General features: G+C 39.3%; 1 protein-coding gene across 11 annotated transcripts in view; it reads right to left on the bottom strand.

Moving 5' to 3' along the window:
* PBRM1 (polybromo 1) overlaps positions 1-22776 on the bottom strand; it is a 55640-nt gene that overhangs the window by 32095 nt on the left and 769 nt on the right. For 5 of the 11 annotated variants that reach the window (XM_027640239.1, XM_027640231.1, XM_027640229.1 and 2 more), the window contains exons 2-13: positions 22207-22362; positions 21383-21480; positions 20637-20784; positions 18220-18360; positions 17442-17558; positions 16855-16923; positions 15977-16075; positions 14627-14712; positions 12013-12111; positions 9796-9887; positions 5806-6022; positions 193-334 (exon numbers count right to left, since the gene is read on the bottom strand). In XM_027640239.1, the coding sequence (XP_027496040.1) occupies positions 193-334; positions 5806-6022; positions 9796-9887; positions 12013-12111; positions 14627-14712; positions 15977-16075; positions 16855-16923; positions 17442-17558; positions 18220-18360; positions 20637-20784; positions 21383-21480; positions 22207-22362 (1464 nt within the window). The remainder of the gene's footprint in view (positions 1-192; positions 335-5805; positions 6023-9795; positions 9888-12012; positions 12112-14626; positions 14713-15976; positions 16076-16854; positions 16924-17441; positions 17559-18219; positions 18361-20636; positions 20785-21382; positions 21481-22206; positions 22363-22776) is intronic. The other 6 variants (XM_027640230.1, XM_027640232.1, XM_027640238.1 and 3 more) reach the window with 2 other exon arrangements.

The raw sequence follows: 22776 nt of genomic DNA, 5'->3' as shown, positions 1-22776 counted from the left end.
GCAGAAATCACAGAAGGCAGGAGGTGTGAAGAAAAATCACTTTATGATGCTCTTCATTCCCATACTTCCCCCTAAGCAAGAAAATTGTACTGCAAGCACAGGTCTAGTTAAAAATTAGTTTGGAAAAACATTCATTAGACAAATAAATTTACATGTGAAGTTATATCCTTTTGACTGTTCTACTCCACATACCTGCATAACCTGCTGCATTTTCAGTACTCTTTTATAGATGGCAGAATTGGGAACATTGTAGCGCTTGGCATTTTCAAACATCAAATTCAGATCAGCCTCCAGCTGATCTAAAGTTTCATATTCATGGTTCTTCAGCTTGGTTCTGCAAAAGAGAAATACCAATCAGCTATTTCACAGGTTACACAGTGCAAAAAAGTTCTTTAACATCTTTATTTTCACGGCAAATCAATATCCAAAGAGCTCTAATTACAGGAACAGGATTTTTCTGATGCTCCAGTAACATCTTCCAATTGCAACTATATTAGGGAAACATATCTCCTCCTAAAGGGTGTTTTCACTGATTTTGAAAGTTGTGGAGACTGAAGTCTTGTTTTCATACTCAGATGAGATGTTACAGATGAGGCAGAAGCACGACCTGCTGAGACCACTCCAGTACCCTCAGCCCTGACCTGAGGGCCTGGGTACGATGCCAGGTCAGCTCTGCACAGACACAAACACTACATTAATCCCATTCACACTCAGGGAGACCCAAAAGTGCCCAGCACCTCTCATGTCACCCCCTCCAATTCTTCCCTTCTCTTAAAAAACCTGGTTGTTTGTTGACTGGTGCTATGTGCAAAGTGCACATCATGCGAAAACAGAAGAGGACTAACAACAACAAAAAGTCATTTTTCATATGCTAAACACATGAATCAGTGCACTGTTTGCCAAAATCTTAATATGTTTTCTTGTATTTCCTTGTACAAGTGCTGAAAGTTCTTTTTTTAAACCTTCAAATACTTCACTGTATGCAGCAGAAAATATTAATCTACAACAACACGAACCCCAAAGCCCACTCATCCTCCTCCACACCTCCCTCTTCACCTGCCTGCCTGGCACATCCACCAGTTACACATCATTAAACTCAATCTGGTTTTTACAGCACCTGGCTCACGGTGAACCTGCTTGATGGTTCACTACCACAACATAAATTTAATATAAAATCTTTTAGTCCCAAGCTTGTGTCTATCACCGTTTGTTTATCCAAACAAGGTGCAGGCCACCTGCCTGTAAGCAACCAACTCACATCCACAGTTGTGTTCATCAAAGGCTCGACAACAGAAGCAAAGATCCAGACTTACACCACATGGTTTGGAAGGACTGACAACTTCCAACCACAGAACAGGATTGCTTTTGTGCCTATCTGCAAAGAACCTCCTCCCTTACCATCCTCTTCACTGTACTTGCTGTCAGCAAACAACTGGATGATTAATTAAGAAGGTTATTCACAGAAGTGCTCTGAACAGATTTAATTACACTCCAACTCAGCAGAACTCAACTACTGTGACTTTTCTGGAATTAGAGTATGAAATGCAGTTTCACAGTAAATTTTTAACAACCCATCTGACCAATCTTGGAAGGAAAGCATTTTATAAACATCAGTTTAGTTAGCAAAGTGAGGTTAAAATTAACCAAATCCACAGTTCTACAGAAAGTCACTGCCAACATAATACAAATTAAGTTTATATAGTAGAAACTATGAGAAATTTCTGTCAAATGATTGACAGTGATACAACTGTACCATGAAAGCATGACTAAAACTTGGGAGAATAACCTTTTAAACAAAATGACATTTGTGAAACGGGAAAAAAACCAGTTTAAAAAGTAGGCTACAGTTTCATAAGGCCACTAAGCCCAGAACAACACTGGCATAACACTTCATTTGGTCAAAATCAGAACAGTAATTAAAAAAAAAAATGCAGTAGGCTGGTACTCATCTCCCTAAAAGTTCTGCTGGAAACTCATCAGCCCTTCCAGGTGGAATATGTGAAAGAACTGATGATGAGAGAGATGCTCTCTCCACATAATCAAAACATCCATCTTATTAGATACACACTATGCCTAAAAATTTCCTACTGAAACAATTCAAACCATGGTTAAAATCAGTTATGTAACTTATTTTGCTTTTCTTCAGAAACTGTGAAGTGCTAGTCCTGCCTCTTCAGGGGAAAAAAAAAACATTAACAAAGAATGTGTGGGATGAAAAAAGGCATTTGACAAATGTCCTGCTGAGGATGACAGTCTTATAAATACATTGGGAACACTGTTTACTTGAACCTGTGATTTTGTAAAGGCCTTTTGTACAATATGCACTGAAAGTACTTGTTAAGGTAGGAAAACTGGATATGCAAACAGAAGATTAAAAATTATACAATATTCAACAAATATTAAGTGACAAAAGGAATGAAAGAACTGCAAAATCTCAGATACAGTGAAAATTTGCAATGTATTCTCAATATTAGAGACATAATTTTCTCATTACAGAACATTTTTCTGATTGGCTCATTCATAAATTAGGCAAACAGAAATATTGAAGTTCTCTATAAACCCTTCAGATTTTAACCCAGGTAGCAGCTCCATTACTTCAAGGTAAGTTCCACTCCTTTTTTTGCCATACTACTAAAGCTGGTTAAATTAAATGGCAAAATATGCTTGACCAGGTGATGACATTTACTATAAGCTCCACTCAAATAATTAATAACTAATCCAAAAGCAACAAGGGCCCCCCCAAATCTCACATTTTTGAGAGAACCTCAACACAACCCAGTGCAGGGAAATGTAACATTTAGATTCCTGTGTGGTAGATCATTAACCAAAAAGTGGCACATTCATTAGGAAAATGCAGTTTAATGCCCCAAACAGCAGATGTCACACAAACCCAACTGTGTTTCACACTGGATCCCTGCACATTTTTAAACCTTATCTATAACTCCAGTTTCCTGGAGCTCAAGACACCAGGATGTGCCAATGAAGGTACCAACTTCAGTGCCTGTGCTCCCACGTGTTTTAGGAGGGAGCTGCTGCCATGGAATTCCTCCCTGACACACCTTCCTCCTCTGGTATAAAAAAGCCTGACCCACTTGCCTTAGGGATCATACTTCCTAATGCTGTAAAATTTAATAAGGAGCACAGTTCCTATAAGCATGCCAGGACCCAGCACTTGTGTACTGGGTACTGAACACATTCTCCTGCATCATTTCCCAACTATTCCCATGTCTATTTTTAATTTCAGAATGACTTTTCCCCAGCAATGTCAAGTTTGCTAAGTGACCTCCACACCAGGCATTTTTACCACACATGAAAGTTGTGGCCTCCACAGCTCCATGCCTTGCTTTTTAAGAAGGATTTTCTTGTCCTGTTCAAGGTAGGGAATTCTCATCAGTGTGTGAAGGGAATGAAGGGGGAGCCAGGCTCACCCCTGCTGCACCCACTGACTGGGCAAGAGGTCAGGGACCAAATGGAAACACTGGAAATTTCAGCTGAACACAAGTGGTTTTTACTGTCAGGGTGTTCAAACACTGGCTCTGGTTGCCCTGGGAGGCTGTGGAGTCTCCATCTGTGGAGATACCCAAAACTTCATTGGGCACGTGGTTCTGGGTGACCCTGCCATGGGGTTGGGCTGGGTGCTCTCCCTTCCAGCCTCAGCTATTCTGGGACTCTGTAAAGAGTAAGTCAGGAGGAAATTAGGAAAAAACTAAAGCCACCAGCAGCAGGATTCCCTCCCACATCCTGGAAGAGCAGCTGGGGATCAGCACTCAGCTCAAACAACTGAGGTTCATAACACTCCTGAAGTGAGGCTGGGATAGGTAAAATCTACATCTCATTAAACCAAAACATACTCACATGCTCCCTCTAGAAATCATATATTATTTTTAAGTCTTTTCCTGCATTTATCACACACAAGCCCCCCTGAAATATATGACTAGCTGTAAAATTTGCAGCAGCCACACATTTCACAGCTCACTCTGGAAACACAGCTTAGGCAGCCAGATGCCAAAGCCAAACAGATATGAGACAGGAAGGGTAGGCTTGACTCCAACTCCTTCAACTTTTCACTAGGACACTCAACTTTTCTGTCCCCATCTGGGAACAGAAGATATGCTCTTCGTATGTCCATCTCAAAAAAAACCACAAACCCCAAAAAACAACACCACAAAAAAACCCCCTCCATCCCCAGTGACTGGCAGTGCAACCATGCCAGCTTCAGTTTTCCCTGCAGCACATCATTTAAGTGCACATATGCACGACTTCAAGGCTTTTCAGGTATAGCAAGAAGTGAGGATTACATGGTAATTTAAGAAACAACTGAATTTCAGAATTTGCAGAAAGAAGCTGGACAGCTATAAACACTGTACTCTAACTTGTGAGCCTCAAACACTATTTCTAAGAAGCCTGTCTGTCCTTTTTTATTTTCTAAGCTCTCAGGCAACAAGTCAAGTCATTTTTCTCTGCAGTTCTTCATACACTTGCATGGAATTTCTGTACTGCTCACACAGCCAGATGCAATCTGCCTACGCTGGAAGGAAAGCAAAAGTGCAGCTGCCTCTCTAGTGCAAGTTATTTGTTCTATCACTGATAGCAAGGATGTTTTTAATGGAAAGTCTCTCCCAATTAAATCTGTTGATATATTATTTGAGCCAATACTTTTAAGTACATCCAGACAAAAAGCTTCCTGACAACTTTCAATGATTCTTCTCAATTTCTACCTTTTTTTTTCTCATCAAGTACATTTTGTGCTTCGTTCAAGGCAAGACACTTTCTTTGCCAAGCCAACAGCTGTACTAAGACATAAAAAAAAAGCTTTAGAGCCACTGATACATAAGATAACCAGTGTGGCAGCTCCAGAACTGCTCCCCAGCACATGAAAAACACTCTCCAACAAATTAAGAAAACAAAAAGCAGCTTTGTTAGCTTCTGATTTAATGAAGACACTGCTTAGTCAACAATTACACCAAGTCCAGCAAATCATATTAGGGTATAAATACAATTTACAGACCTGTGTACTACAAACACATGAACAGTGTAAGGGTTCAGCACTCACCAACTCAGGATGAAGGACCAGCACTCCTGAGGTGCAGCTCTGGCAGGGACTGGAGTCCCAGTGGCCACTGGGCAGGAGGCCTGGGCCACCCAAGGCTGGTCACCACCATTAAAGACTGTTAATGCACTCAGGACCCTGAGCATCCATCACATCAGCCTATCTTGGCCCACTAAAGAAAGATTTTGCTCACTTCTCTTCACTCAAAGTTTTAATCTGACAACTGTGCTCTGGCAGCTGATGAACCTTTCACGGTTCACAGATTTATAAATGGTGAACTGCTTATTTCAGTCCAGACCAGCTACACCATGAATGAAAATAATTATTCTCCACAGTTATACTGTGACCTAGACAAAAGGAATGTAATTGCAACCATCTTTCTACAGTTCACACTACTGAAGACAATTAATTTAAAACAGGTGGCAGTAAGAGATAATCAAGCCATCATGGTCAAGGAAAGAGAAAAAGGGGGGGGTTGCAGAAGCTTTCATCTCTGCTGCACAGGTGGCCTTCAGAATTATTGATATGGCAGCTTTCAGGCCCATTACAAATGAAACTCCATGGAAAATAAACCCAGCAGCAGCCACCTATAAAAGATGATCAAAAGACTGATGCAGAGTGAGTTGAAACAAGCAGCAATCAGATGGAAAGATGGTGCACATAATGCATTAGGTAATGACAACCTGACCACAGGAGAGGACTCTGGAGAGAAAACAGTTTCATACCAGATGTAGTTTGTAATTCTGTTTTCTTACCTGATCTGCTGCAATGAAATCGGTGTTTTAATTTGCTGATAATAATCAGGATATTTTTTCTTGGAGGGCAAGTGGAAAAAGGGTTCAGAGATGAGCTGGCCCTGATTATTTCGGCAACTCCTGACTGTGTCATAAAGCTGGTAAAGAGGATTAGATGTGTCCATGAAGGAAGTAATGCTCTCAGCTTCAGATTCCCCCTCTTCATAACGAGCAGCAGCTGCACAGAGAGAAAGGAAAAATGGGAAACTCAGCAGGACAACTCTGAGTGGGTTTTTTGATGGATAAAGGTCTAAACCAGAAGAAAAGGCAGTCTCTCAACTGAGGTTGTTCAGCCACTCTGTGGCACTCAGATTCATACCTCAGAAAAGGGCACAACAAATATATCTGATGAGCTTCAAACTGACAAAAAAAAGGCACTTTATCTAGGTATTACAATCTTTAGACCTTATTAATCATAGCTCAATACAAAATTGTAAAGTTCAGCAGAAAAAACCTGTCACTAAAGCCTGAAGGTGCACCTCTTATATATGCAGCAAATGAAGAAGAAATGAATATTTTAGAATGATTATACAATTAGCATAAAACTCATGTGCAAATTTTACAGCAAGCTTTTCTAGTTATCTTGCTTCAGGATCAGGATGAATGAAAGAAATGCTATGAGGAGTTCATATTTACTGCATATGGAATAGGAGAAACATTACATGAGCAAGAGAAACATAACAGGAATGAAAAAATGCTGGGAGTAAATGGCCAATCCTTCCACGCTTCTCAGTAACACAAACAGTGTAATTTGTACCATAACATAAAATCTTCATGGTTTTGCACATGCTGGAGTTAACTTATTCACCCTTCTCCCCTCTCTCAGGAGCTGGTTTGCAGGAAAGCTTGGCAGATGAGACCCTGGGTAATTCAGTCCCACAAACACAGCTCTCTGTCGCTCACACCAAGTTTCCAGCTGGCGTGTTTATTATTGCTCAGGCGAGGCTGGCACTGCTCCAAGCTCTCAACCCACGTTCAGTAAAGATATATAGAAATGATGACAAAGCCAGGGGACACTCAGACTGTGACTACACAGCCCTGTCATCTCCCCTCTGTCAGTGTGACACACTGCAGACCTGTGTGAGGGTAAGACATGTCAGACCTACCAGAGCAGTCAGAGGCAAAGCTAAAACACAAACAGGCATCAGCTGATGTGCAAACGTGTAATCACAGAATCACAGAATCTGCTGAGTTGGAGGGGACCCACAAGGATCATGGAGTCCAACTCCTGGCCCTGTACAGGACCATCCTCGAGAGTCACACCATGTAATAAAGATGTTCATTACTGATTCAGGAGACACACTCAAAAATATCCTATTTAGGTATCTATATATGCCAATGAGCATCAATTAATGGCCCAGCACCTATTAGAGCAGCCAGCAAAGCAGGAGCTGGACAGAATAACTCAGGTAGAAACCAAACATAGGAGGTAGCACTATGTTTTCATATATCTGATTGTGGAGATATGTACTCACAGTTAAGAGACTGCTGTCAGATAAAGTAAGTTTCAAAAATAGATTATGATTTGGTTTACTCAAACAATTTGTTTTGTTTACTCCAATTGTTCAGTTCTGAGTGCTCCACCAAAAATGGAAGAAACAGAATAGAAAAAGCAGAATAACTTGTTTTTATGAAAGAGAAAAAAATAAGGAACTAGTAGTGTATATTGCTGTACTCTGATATGTGGCAGCCAGCAACAAAGTAGTTCAATATCCTAAATGAGAAATGTACTTCCTTTGTATTAAAAGTGGAACACAAGGCATTCCCTAAAGAAAAAATCTAAGTAAATTAAAGAGACACTATAGGGGAAGTGTTTATGTATTACTGTAATACAGCTATAAACATTTTCATTATGATGTGTATGTTCTTTAAAAAGATGTGTCAAATATTACACATTCTTACATATTCAGAAAGTGGTAAGTGTTCTCCTAGTGTGAAACCTGTTATCTTAAGAACCAAAGAAAAATATATTTTCAGACCACAACATAGAAAAATTCTTATTTTTGTCATGGAACAAAGAGTCTACTGGAAGACTGTACATTCACATGCAGTAACACCAGGCCCCATCCCCCCAGCAAGCACACGGTGGCAGAGGAGAGTTCTCTCCCTTCTAGTTATCTCCTACTTCCTTTTCATGCTGCTGTTACCACAACTTCAGTTAGCAGATACAGCAAAAACACCCTCCAAAACATAACCATAAAGTATATGCCATTCAACAGTCCCAAACAAAACATATTTCCTGCTGTTCCCTCCATACCATGGTGCCTGTCTCCTGAGGGGTGGTTTTACAATGGAGTGATGTTAAATTCCTACAAAAGCAGGAAGGCATCCAATTTACAGCTAGAACTGAGCCTTGTTATCAGATATAAATGCATTTATCATATACATGTACTCTGGCTCAGTGATGAGGCAGAGAGAGGGCAGAGAGATGGGAGAGTACTTGAAGGTACATGAAAGATAATTAGTCTTTACTCCATAAGGGATTTTAGTCTTTACTCCATAAGGGATTTTAGTCTTTACTCCATAAGGGATTTGTTTCCTCTGTGGTCCCAAAGCACCTGAACAACAATGAATGCTCAAAGTCTAACTGCAGACAGTTCAAAAGCAGCATCCAGTCTTGAAACACCTCTAAACGATACAGTAATAAATAAAATATCTTTGTTTACAAAATTAAATACATATTAATAGGTCATACATAATGACCAGCTGTGCCTGCCTTTACAGACTTCTAATGAAGAGCAAGGGAGCTGCAGAAGCTGCTCACATCCCAGCACACTGCAGCTGGGAACCTTCTACAAGCTCCATCACACCAAACACCATCTGCAACTGTGAGGATAAACTCTCAGCTGGAAACAGATATTGTTCATTGCTTAGGCAACTGCTACAGCCAAAGAAGCTCATAAAGATTCAGTTCTCTGTATCAAGGAGAAAGTTCTGTTTATGTTCAGTCATGCAGCCCAATTCTCATTTATTTTAACAAGTGTTAGAGGAAGGAAAAAAGATGAGACAGCAAAGCAACTAATAAAAGTACCACTTGATTTAAATAAAAATCCTTGTCATCCAGAGAGTGAAAGCATAGGGATGTCCAAGTAGTGTATTGGAGGGACAGAAAACATTAAGGGTGACAGGTCTGCCAAATAAATTGACTTTTCCTCCCAGGTGAATGCAATAGAGACAGAAGAGCTTCAACAGCAGCAAGGTAAAAGTCTCAGATCCAGAGAGAGGCCTCATGAAAATGATAATAACATCCATAGTAAAGGTGGCACCTGAAAGTCATTAAATCACTCCAAGGATGTAAAAAGCTACACATTTTTACAGAATTACAATCTGAAAAAAGCAACAGCCAGCAATCACACTGAACCCAGCTAATAAATACTCCTCACACCTCCCAGAAAGCAGCTGCTCTGAAGCAGTAACTCAGCTCTGGGCTAACCAGGAATAAAAATGCTCTTGCTTGCAGCAAGATCTAAAATCCAAAAGGTTCTACAGCATATCCACCCACTGGAAAACAGTGGGGAGTACAGCTCAACTACCAGGTGTGAAATAAATGCCCCAAAAATATATATTGAAGAAATGCATCATTTAACATCCACGCAGAAATAACGTAAACAAAAAATAAAACTACAATATATGTACAAAAACAATTGTAGCACTGTCAATCCTTTACTGCAAAAGCACCCAATGCCTTTTTCAGTATCTCCTGTTCCATATTAGAAGGAATGAAAACAAGCAACAGTTTCCTAAAGCTTGGGTAAGCATACTTGGAAACACACACAAAATTCATAACGTGCCAGCAAGTTTGGCCTACCCTTGTGATTTAAAGGAATTACACACTGAGTGCAAAGTATTTCTGAAGTAAGTATATCTGAATGTATCAGGAGCTCTACAGATCTGCTTATTCTGAACATTTTATAATTAAAGAAAACAGAGAAAGTACATTTCATTTCCTACCTGCCAAAGCTGCATCCTCATCACTTTCGGATCCGTATTGCAGCGCCATGGTTATTGCTGATAAACGATCCCCTTGGGCTGATCTTTTGTTACTATGAAAAAGTAAAGGAAGAAATTTTTAAAAAAGTAATTAAAAAATGAAAAAAAAAATTACAGGGTTACCATGTTTACCATTAACAGGCACCCAGAGCATGTAAGCAAACAAATGAAGCTCATGAGTCCATGACCAGGAATATCAAAGAAAAGGTTGGAGCATTTTAAACAGAAACTGTTACCAACCCTTTCTGTCTCTATTTTAAGAGCTGGTCCATCAAACAGAGTCAGAAAACTGAGCTCCAGCCTGCTGTCTTCTGTCCTATTTTGTGTACTTGAGTATTTGATTAATTGGGAGAAAGGGGATGACAAGTTATTTGATCCTGTTTTATATGGATTTGCCTGCAGGAAGGAATTCAGCATGCTCTAAGCTATATATGCTACTTTCTCCCATTCCCCATCCCCACCGTAGGCATTTTCAGCACACACAGTGCCTGCACATGAAACAGCTTCCTGTGTTTCCTGCGTGGAGTAAATTGGTATCCACATTGGCTCTGGTCTCACAAAGACTTCTTCAGTGTCCCTCTGTGCCCCTCTTTTGTCCCAAACCTGGGGCACAGCATTTCATACCTACACTACAGGCTATGGCTCACATTCTCTGCCTTGTTACCAGGCCCGTGGTACCTCCAGGAATGGGCTCAGCCTTGTCCTGAGGGAGCAAAGTGAAGACTGGGCAAAAGCAGATGAGTCGCTGCTGTGCGTGTCCAGGTCCCCCACTTTCCAAAATATACTTTCTTGTCTTTTGATATACACACACAGATATCATTCCCTCAGTCTATGGGCCATCCCTCTAAACATTTAGCTCACGACTCTGGGCTCCACCTGCCCCTGCAGTCCCTCAGGGCAGGAGTGGTGAGTGGTGCTGAGCTGTTGCTGCTGGAGCCAGTTCTGGTTCTGCCATAGCTGCACTTTGCCTCCTTTCATCAAAAGTCCTTCTTCATTAACCCGGGTGATTTTATTGGAATACCATTGATATGGCAGGTAAGTCCACACCTTTATCACAAGCCCATCTGTGTTGTATCTCTTCCCTGATGGCCTGAGGTGCCATGGGCCCATGGAGCTGCCAGTCCAGATCCACCTGAGCCACTCCAGCCCCAGCATCCTGATCCACCCACCGGCTGCTCTGATGTTCTTCAGTGGCCCAGCTCTTGGGTACATGGTCATCTACGTGCTGTACTTTCACACACCCAGGTTCTCTACCTGAGCAGCAACATCCTGCCCTAATTTTACCTCTCTGCTGCCAGTTTTGATTGCTGCAGCCCCACAGAGCATTTGCCACCACCCATCTGTCAGTGTGAATGAAGCACTGGACACTCTTCTCACTCAGCAATAACTAAAACATCAGTGTGTTATCAACATTACTCTCATCCTAATCCAAAGCACAGCACTGGACCAGGTATAAGGAAGAGAATTAACCCTGTCCCAACCAAAACCAGGACAGCTGCTGAAAGCACCACCAACTCTGTACTGATGCCCAATTCCTTGAAGACCCTTTTGCCAAGCCATGGCTCCAGAGCAAACCCGCAGGGAATTAGCCAGGAGCAGCACTGTTTCAAGACAGTAACCCAGAGACTGACCAGGAGACCTCTGATAGGTACCAAAATTCTCAGCTGACAACTAAAAGAACAGACCAGAAAGTAATTCAGCCCACTCAGGAAGTTTGCCATAACTGCACCCCATTGTATGCAAAACTTCCATTTTACAGGCTTCACTGGTTTCCACCATCCACCTCTTATTTAGTCCTCACTATTATTTCTTTCTAGTCTCCAAATATATTTTTTTCTAGGTTTACAGCACATTTCCATGAGGTTTTTTGCCTTCTTTATTTTGTAATGGAGCTTAGCATACTGTTCCTCTAACAGAACAGTATTTCTAAGGAAATGACTGCACACAGAGTATTTCACAACGTTAAATATAATGCCAAATATGGAAGAGTAACTACAGCAGAGTAACTTATTAAATCATAATTAATAGATACTTTACTGATATATTTGAATCTCAAAAGTATCTGAGTCAATACAGAAGAGCACTATCAACAGCAACAACAAAAAACCAACCAAACATAATTTAGTATTTCCACATGACAACGACCCAGCTTTTCCTCCAAGTGCACAGTTTACTTACCGATAATATTTGTTAGAAGAATTTCTCTCATCCCCAACACTGCCTTTACCCTGTGAGGAAGGACCTGTCAGCTTGGAAGCAGCCAAATTTGATGCAGTCCTTAAGGTAGAAGAGACAAGCCAAGGAAAGGTGGAGGGGAAAAAAAACAGGCCCACCTTAGACCCATGAAAAGATGCAGCAAAGGAAAAAGCTTTTTACAGAATCACTTTGATAGATCAGCCAAAAAGCTCAGAGACAGGTATGTTTTGAAGCTGAAAGTTAAGTAATACTGGGATTCCTTCAGTGCTCCAGCATTAATGTGGATTTTGTTTATAAAGGCAGAGGAAGGTTTAGCTCAAGCATTAATAGCTGTACACACAGCTCAGCCTAAATAGCAGTGGAAGCAGCCAACAAAATGTTCCTCAGCATCCAGACAAAGCTCATCATACAGGTCCAATCATGTTTTATTAAGTATTAAAACAAAGTCACTGTCAATTTGGTTGCCAGGGCATATTGCCAAGCAATTTAATTTTGCCACTTGATTTAAGGGAGGACAGTTAAATGCACCCACAAAGAGCAGTTTAGTATGACAAAGGAGACAATGAGCTGCAATAAAAAAACCATGATTTTTGACACAGGGGCAACATACAGAACTTAGGTTAGTAGCACTATGATGAATTTGAGTTTGATCCATCAATGACAAAGAAGAACAGATGTAAATTGAGAAGAAAAATACAGGAAATTAACTTGAAGTGAGTTTACGAGGGAATTTTACCAAAATAAGCAACAGGTAGAGGAGAACCCCTCTTTAAGACAATTAAACATTTAGGAATTTAAATAAAAAATAATGATTTCGTGAAGCTGATTCAGGAGAAAAGCAAAAAAGAATAATGGTTCAATAAAAAAAGCAACCAGTGAAATACAGAAGAGCAGGTCTGGTTTCCATGATACTTTTTCTCTCATCTCAATTTTTTTTGCATGCAGCCCAATAATATTGTAGCCTGCTTCAGGCCTTCTTTTTTTTCCCCCAAGTTAGAGAAACAAAGAAGGGAGCTGTCAATTATTCTGACAGATGACTTCAGGATTTCTATTAAGAACACAGCACATGACAAAACATCTAGAATAAGGTAGCTGAGAAGTGGAAATGGGTTGGCAGTGCAAGAGAGGAATTCAACTAACAAATATCAGTGTGATTTATCTGTCATCCCTTCTTATACAATCAGCTTTCTTTTGAAGAAAAACAGTTAAGCCTTAAAATTAACTCTGACACCCTGAGCTTCATCAGTGGCCAACACAGTGAGAAAAATAAAACCAAATCACAATTTAAATAGAAAACCTTTATGTCTTTATGTAATTCTAGTTACTGCAAAGCAAACACATACATATGTTCAGTCTCTGTAGAATCGAGGTCTTCTAGCACTACTCATACTTTTAAGAAGGAAAATTACTAAAATATATGTCAGGAATTACTCTCTAACAGTATTTCTGCTTTTATATTTTTATATGATTCACCCAACCATGGGAAGGAAGCTGATGCTGAACAAACCAACCAGAAAAAACATGTCTCAAAATACCAAACAGTAAAAATCAACCAGGTAACTTCCACTTCTTTCACACATAATAATCCCAGGCAACACTTTTAATACTGAACCACCTACACAAAAAAAATTTAAACTACCTTTCAGTTAAGGGAGCACTGGTGTTTCCAGTTGTACCATACAAACCTCTGCAGGAAATGACAGCTGTTTTCCAGCACCAAAAACCAGCAAACAGCTCAAATACATAAAGAGATTCCACCTTGTAAGAGTTTCCCAACTCCCTGAATGACTTTCAAGACTCTGATTTACTTTTTTTTATATAAATGACAGAGATCATACTGGCAAATAATATCCAAACCGACTTTTGAGTGCTACTCATAAGTAAAAAGTTTATACAAGAAGAAATCTAACTGCATTTCAGATAAGAAACATTTATAATGACTGCATCCCTTCTCTGCATGAACTTTCACAGGAAGAAAATGCTGTTTCCTAAATAAAACCATTCCATGAAACAAATAGAGCTGTCAACAGTGTCTTATGCCTGTCTGTTCAGGACCAAATCTATGTTTCACTGACAATAAGTCCAGATGTTCAGTGTCCTGTGGCTCTTCTTATAGCTAGGAATCACTTTTCAAACTAGAGTTTATATAATGTGGACTTCCCTCTAAACATCTTTTGCCCAGGGTCCTGTTCCTATGTTTCTGCCCATACCTAATTAACTGTGAGCTCTTATGTTTCAGCTCCTAACAAGCCTGAAGAATATTCAGCATTTTTCATAAAACAAAGCACCTTGTTCCTCACTATTCCTTTTCTGTTATTAACTCATAAAACACATAATGGAAGTTGGCCACAGCTTAAGTTATAAAAGAACCACTGACAATATTTTTTATTATCAAGCACATCACAGAAATATTTCACCACAGAAGGTAATTAAATGAAAAAGCTTCTTTCCAAAACCTATAATTTATACCTTTGAAAACAACAATAAACTACGTTTTCAAGCAATTATTTCCCACTATATTCTCCACAGCAAAAATTAAGGGAATGTCTCTAGAGGTGTTTATATGAGTTTATAGAAAGAACTCTATTTGCAGTACCTGATTCGCAGACTTGACTTGGCCAACTCACTGTGTTCAATTTCAGCCTTTTTCATATTAAATATCTTTTTAATTGCATTTGCATCCTGTCAATTAAAAGAATTTTTTTGTTTAATGCTGAAAGTGAAGAATGTTTTAGTCAGGTATATCCATCTATCTAAAAAGCTAAAACAAAATCGAAGGTGTTTTTACACTTAGATATAAAACAATTTTGCATGAGAAATGAAGCATAAGAACAAAGTCTGCCTGAAATACACCCACACTAATCTTATAGTGGCCTTAAAAAACTGAATAGAACAGCTGAGGAGCTTAGAGCTGTTTTTTTGTCATATACTTAAAAAAAAAAATCTACAATTTGCAAATATACAAAAATACCACTGAGAACTAAACAGGCAAAATAATATCTGTGCCTTTGTAATCAAAAAGTTAGCACCAGTACCAAGGTTTACAATGCTTGTTCCTTCTCATTCTACACCCATGGACTGCATTCTCAGAGTAACAGTTCACAAAATAGGGCTGACAAGTTCTGAGTGAGGTTACAAGTGTGAGTAATACCACCAGGAACTGAAACTACAATCCAAACACAAGTGCAGTTGGGAAAGTCCAAGAACCACTTACATAACAGTGTTAAAATGCCCTTAAAAACAGAGCACAAAGGAGTCCTTTGCCACTGAAATTCTTACTTCCAGAGAACATGGAGACAGCAAAGTGACAGCCTGAACATAAAATACTGGTGAACTAGGTATGAAAAAGATAGGAGGTGCAATTAGTTCACAAAAACGTGGCTAAAAGGGAGAGGATCTTTGGGAAATAGTTTTAAGATCTGTGGGCTCCTTCATTGTTGCATAATAATCTGGACATAGCTGGAAAACAAAAATAATTCATGTATTACCATAAACTGTCACAAAGCTATTGTTCTCACAGCTCACAGAACAAAGAAGGCCTGACTCTGGTTTTGAAGCTTATGATGCAAACCACAGACAGTTTCTGCAGTGTGGAAAGAGGTCCCAGCTCAGAACTACCCCTGTCACTTGAAATTGTAGTTTCAGCCATTTTGACTTCAACCACAAGAACAGGGATCCTTCACTCCTCCAAAGAAGTCATGTAATTCACACCCCAAGATAAAATTTGACTGGAAAAAATCATGTAACTCAAGGGAAAAAAAAAAAAGTTGCATTTACCCCAATTCTAGTAAAAGCAATATAAAAAAGAAAAAGCCACTAATAGCTATTTTTCAAAAAATGCAAAAAGTCTTGGGAGCCTTATGCTAAAGATTCATTTATGGATCAATCAGCACAGAAAGTAGTAAAGAAAATCTGAACTCAAATCAAACTCTGAACCGAAACCAACCTTGAATACTTGTGATCCAGGCTCATTGTAGGTTTTGGCATTCTTTGCCAGAAGATCTATATCCTTGGCCATTGCATGAATGCTTTTGTAAGTTCCATTCTATACAACAAAAACCAGGACTGGTTAAAGTGGTAAGCTTCAGACAGCATGAGAACTAAGTCAATAGTGAAAAGCAAAGGGAATTCATATAGAATAAAGGGAATGTTTACAGGAAAATGATAATAAAGCGGACAGATAAGTATCTGGAAAAAGTAATCAAAAAAAGAAAGTAACATACACACATTGTAAGTCCTTATAAAGCTTATGAATGCTAAGTAAAAGACTGAAAAAATACTTAACAGATTGTATTATCTTAATTTTGAAGAGTTCTGACAAAATGCTGTTTTATCTTTATTCTCTAGTTCAATTACTCTGTGTCCTTTCCCTCACTACTACACAAAATGCTAAAATTACAGAACAATACTTCAAATTACTGGAGAAGTAAGATGAAAAATGCAACAGTACAAAACATCTATTTATAGCACTAGAACAAAAGTAGGTGATGATAATGCACGACCAAGCCTCAGCACTTCAGTGTTTTCCATTAGCAGTACTTGCCAAGGAACTGCTTTAAACCACTAAACATCAAGGAACCCAAAATATTCCGGCTCAGTGCCAGCACACCACAGTTTACAAGGCTTGATCTTCCACACAGCTACTTCTCCTAACCCAGGACAAAACAAATCAGCACAGTGTGCAGATTTTTTAATAGCAGGGGTAAAAACATGCCCTTCCCCATCACCATGAATTCTGATTTCTAACAATTTTAGGATGCTTACTGTTAAACTGGTCTGATATATTAATATATTAATATTTTAATATTAATATTCATACTGTACCTGTATCCTTTGGGCAATAGTTTTGAGATCTATGGGTTCCTTTATTATTGCATAATAATCTGGATATTGCTGGAAAACAAGAATTAGTTATGTATTACTACACACAGTCACAAAGCTATGGTTCCAACAGCTCACAGGACGAGAACTGCAGATCAGAACAGTGTAAACTTCATAAACATGGTACTAGGCTTCAGTTTGGACAAGTCAGCTCATAAAGCACACACAAGGAATTCATCAATAAACTGACATAAAGGAACTGAAAGTCAAATACATGGTGATGGTCTTCAGAGTGTTTATTCTGCTGGTTAAAACCTTTTCACCACAGAACAGTGGAATCTGACATACTTAAAAAGATTAAAAACTCTGCATCAAAAAAAATCCCAGTTACCTAAAGTGGCAGAACAGGGCAAGCCCTGATGGGTAGGAATAAAGAAGGGAGGGAAGTTCTACCAACAGCTGAAGTTTGTCAGTGATGGGACAGAACCAAAGAACTGCATCCTGAGCGAGGCCATCACAGAGTATAACACCAGTTATAAATATGTCCAAGTTTCCAACTCAGATCACAACAATATTACTGAAATACTCACCACTTTAGATGGAAGTTTCTGAAACAGTTCACTTATGAGGCGTCCTGATGGGTTTGTGGCAACAGCTACAGCTTCAAGAAGCTGTTCAAGAATTTCCTTCAGGTAACCTGGAGATGACTAATGTAAGAAACGAAGTCACAGTAAATTTTAATAGCAGCCAAAGTGGAATGCTTCAAATTGCACTGATATATAGGAACTGGCAGTTCAAACACAGAAAAAATCAGCTACAAAACATGGATGCAACTTTTGAAGACAACATCGTTTATGAGTTTAGGTAAAACACCTTAGAAAACTTTAATTTCAGGTTTACACTGCAGACTGTCAGACACACATCACATTGTTAATGAAAACACGAATCCCAACATCACACAGTCCAGACAAGCCCAAACTTCCTCTCATCCTATCTGGCTTGCAAACCACTCCAGGAACAGCTGCACTAACTGAATGGGACACTTGCTGGAAAATTATGTCATCAGATGCAAGGCTTGCCTGTAACAAGCCTCAGTGTTGGCACAATATCAAAAACGCATCACATTATTTCAGCTGAACCAGAACCAGGTTTATCTATATAAGAAAACCTCACTGCTTCTTTTTTGCTATGCAGAATGAAACACATACAATGCTGTGAAATTACTAACCAATAAACTTGCATAAGAAATAGCCCTTGGGGCATAATTTAATCATGAAAATATTACTCAGTGCTTTTTCACCCTCTCAGAGCCAGCTGACACACACAGCCACGGCCTCCCCCACCTGCAGCTGTCATGCCCACACTTACTAATTCAGAATTTGCTTGATTGTCGTGTCCTTCCTCCTCATCATCTTCCTCCTCAGCATCACCTTTCTGAACAAACTCATTTTTTGTGCGCAGATACAGCTCCCAGAGTTTGCAGGCAGCTTTATACTCAGGAGAATCAGGCTGCAAAACCAAAGCAAACGTTCTGGTCACGACTCAGATCGTTCTCATCTGAAGGAAGTGTATCAAGTATTTGTTGAAAGGTATTAAATGCAGCTAGTAAACAACAGAAAACCTGGGAAATTCCTGCTTCACTCGTTCTTCAACAGAGAAGTTAAGAATCACAATAAGCACCAGAAAATATAACCCCTATCACTCCAAAGCATTTAAGTCTTCAGAAAACTTAGCGATAAAATTACCTGGATTGAGGTTTGGACAAGCCAATTGGATGAATCTGGAGAAATCACTTAGTTTTGCTGAAGCACCAGTATTTAAAACAGACTAAGTATCAATCAAAAATGTGATTTAAGCCAATACTGCTGCCATTGTGTGGTACTTGAAAATTAACTTCTCCAGAAGACTGCCAATAAACATGCCAATATCTCTGAAAGCACTGCAATTATTTGCACTCAGCATTAACTGGGAAATTCTAACAAACTTGACAACATGCTCCCAGCTGGGTACACCTCTAGCTGTATGTTTTGGAAGAGCTAAAAGAATTACTCAGAAAATTACCTTCTGTAAATACAGAGTTGGTAGTGGCAGGCAAGCACGTGCCTATTAACACCACTACTTCAGAACACCACCCAGAACAAAGAGAGCTTTTCAACTCATGTATTTTTCTTTCCCTTTCCTCTGTCACTTAAGCTCTATTTCAGGTACTCCTGCTGATATGTCACCTTATTACTGCTGATTACACCCTTCTTACTTCACCCTCTCAATCTCTGACAGCTTGTAATACAAATGAGAAACCAACATGAGAACTGTTCTTAATCTTAAATATTCTCAGCACATTAGACCAGGTGTTGGTTGTGAGGAACAGATTTTAAGGGTATTCTGCTCCACATTAATACTTCTTCTGTATTAATGCAAGATGCTCAGAAGTGTGAGACTTGTACTGTGATACAAAAACCCCAAAGGTTTTTGTTCTGCTCTAGCACTGCCAGTAAAACATCTGCTGCAATAAAGCCCTTGACAGTGAATCACTGTCCCTGGTTTACACGTGCCATGGAGCTGTGTGGGTAAGGTAAAAGATGAAAAAAGGGTTATGTTTGTGTGCCACATCTCCAGCTCACAACTCCATAATTATCTGGGAACTTCACTGTTCCTTCATCCCAGAATAATGGACACCTATTTCTATTCTACATACAGGATTTTTATGATGCAGTTATAATTTTAAATCCTCTATTCTGTAGGCAAAGGCAGCACACATTCTGTAAAACTCTGATTGTTCTTTCCTGCCATCAGGTCCTTCCCCCTCACATATAAACCCATTCATGTTGGCTTTTTCATGGTGAGTGACTTGCAAAGCTTCTGGAGTACACAATGAATTTGGAAATCCTTGAAGTTTTTCTACTGGAAGCAGAATGTACAAATGCATTAATCCATAAATCTGTTTTTCAAAAAGCTACACACTCACATTAGCAAAGCACATCCTGCTTTTCTGAATGTCACCAGGTTATGCCTGCTGGGTTATTCAGAAAGCATTTGGGATCATCTCCAAAGTCAAAGATACATGAAAGGCAATACTATCAGGTTTAGATTTGCTGTATCATCTCAGTCATTACACATAATTTCACTGTTTTATGGATTTAAAATAGCCTTTCATTAAAGAAGATAAATCCATTTTTTCACCACTTCTTCACAGAAACTGCAATAAAACCATTACCATCTAAAATAAAACACACACCCAGTTTAGAGGAAGGGCCAGGGGGTTGCAAACTTGTTGAAATACACCGTCATGTGCACTCACAATTTATGATCACTGACCATGATAACCAATGTGCCTTTTTTGCATTTTATTAAGTGGCAAATAGAAGAGAAAGATTCAAAACTCCTAGTGTATGCTTAGGTATAAACATTTCCTTTTGGGGAAAAAAAATTAACCTTTTTCTATTTCAAAAGGCTACATGGAGTGTGTTGTAAAATGAGAAGGCTTTGACAGAAGAATATTTTTCTCAGTTCACATCTCTATTTTTGCTTTCTGTCTCTTTTGGAGAACTACATGAAGATCCTCCCCACATTATTTTATAGTTTTCCACAGAGAAATTGCTATTGTAGGATGTCTTATGGGGATACAGTCAAACTTATGGAAATATATGCAAATAACTGCAATGTGTACTGTTCTCTTACTAGTAATACAGGCTAAATTGAAGGGTTTTGGCCAAACCAAGGAAGAATTTGAACATATCTCTACCCCTTTCACAATGAATTTGATCCTTCACATGTATTTTCCTCACCTTATAGTAAGCCTTTGCATTGTTAAAGAGGAGCTGGAAATCAGCAGTCAGCACGTTCACATCATCATATTCCTCCATCTTTAGCTTTTGTTGGATTTTCATTAAATCAATTGGCTGAGAAACCACTTCATAATAATCTGGCTGATTCCTGTTGCAATGACAAAAAAAGGCATTATAATCCAAGAGCAAAACCAAAACCACAGCATTAAAGTTTGTACACGTCTATAATAAAATAAAGAAATTATTACATGGCTAAATAAAACAAAGAAATTTCCAACACATTTTTGTTACAGCTAAAAGATCTGCACAGTAGTCTATTAGTCAGTTTACTTTATATATGTTCTGTTATCATCCTCAATTTTCTGAGTTTAAGATAAAATTCAGTCTCTTACTTATCTACTGCATTTTCAAGGGTCACTCCCATTAACTTCTCCAAGATATGCCCTAAGTGTTACATTCCACCACTTATGTACAATATTTTACAATCAAAGGCATAGACGTCTTAAAAAGGTGCCACAAAAAACCATTTTAAATTAATTCAGTGGCTTTTTTTGCCTGAAAAAGGGCACTAATGTTAGCATGTCCCACTGAATAATGAGATCAAATACTTGGGTCAAACACTGCTGTGAAACTATGACAAATGCAGCTTAGATTTTGCACAAATTAATGCTGAAGTATTTATCAATTTCCACCTTAGTCCCTGATTCAGTCTCAGGTTGAAGGATTCACCAGGACTGTGGTCTCACCTTCGTTTCGGTGCCCTGATGAAGAGCTCACAGAGGAGCCTTCCCTGCTCATCCTTGTAATCTCTGATGGTGTTGTAGAGCTCATGGCATACAGCAATCTGAAACGCAGCAACAAGGAAGTCAGGAAAAAAGGAGAACATTTTAAGGAGGCAACAAACCAAATCCTGCTTAAAAAGGTTAAGACAAGCTGCCAATGCACAGCTCTCAAGCAGAAGTGAGAAGCAACTGGAGCACCTCCCACATTAGTAGGATACCTGACAAGTATGCCAGGTATGCAGAATTTTCATTTATTTTTTGAACCCAGGAAGCTTTATTTCAACACTAATTCTAAGTAAAACATCCAGAATGTAAATTAATTCAGCACAATTCTCTCCAAGTTACAGTCATCTATGAAAACAACAGGGGTTCTTCTGCCCTGCAATTAATTAACATTAGACTGCTAACTCAGAGGCATTACAGAAGCTTTGTACACTTGAGCAATCACTGCCTGTGCCATTCCCCACTTATCCTCTCTGCATTTGCTATGCAGACACAGCTCTCAACTCCAGCAAATTATGATTTCAGCTCCTTCTCCAACATCCTTCCATCTGCTAAAATCATCAGCAGAAAAAGAAAAAGCAGCAAAAGCAGAACAGGAAAGAAAAAGATGAAACTGGGGCGACAAGACCAAACCAAAGCTGAATGAGATCCTAAACAAAGCTCAACCCAGGCAGGAACAGATTCAGACCCAGCGTGCGTGTGCTACATATAATCACCCATTTCACAATCCCAGGGAAGATACAGTATTACCAAGAAAAAAAGGTGTATAATGAGAAGGTACTAACAGGATCTACAGTTGGGAGGTTGGAAAGTCTCCTCCTCTTTCTGCTTGGGCCTGGTATGTTTGTGGAGTGATGGGCATCGTCGAAGTCTCCTCCGCTGACGCTGCTGGAAGGCGAGGTAGCTCTTCGCCTCTTGGAACCCATGGAATCCAACTTCTTCTATAATGAAGAGACATGTTCTTAAACTCGTGGCATTGCATCCAGACCCTCTGGGGAGAGTTAACTACAGAACCAGCAGTGCTCTGGAGGAGTTACACGTGTTTGCTGCACACTACAGGTCAGTTAAACCACAGACCCAAAAACCATTTTTGTGAAAATTCCCAAAAGTAAAGGGAAGTCAAAATGCTCCCACAGTTTTACAGTAACCAAGGGCAGCAAGGTCAGAAACTCTCAGGGTCACAATAATGGGATGAACTTAGTAGTTCTTACCAGAATATGTTCTTAAACTATCTAAATTTTGATACCCATCCCATGTATGATAACTAAGCAAGAACCACTGTTTTCAACAAAAAAGCTGTACAGAAACACATGCTCAGTTCTGGTGTGAAAGCACATAATTCCATGTCAAACTAA

Source organism: Corapipo altera, unplaced genomic scaffold (assembly GCF_003945725.1).
Source record: "Corapipo altera isolate COAL_440 unplaced genomic scaffold, ASM394572v1 55, whole genome shotgun sequence".
In the NCBI taxonomy this organism is placed as follows: domain Eukaryota; kingdom Metazoa; phylum Chordata; class Aves; order Passeriformes; family Pipridae; genus Corapipo; species Corapipo altera.
The sequence above is the reverse complement of the archived record's forward strand: the minus strand, read 5'-3'. Positions and strand labels throughout refer to the sequence as shown.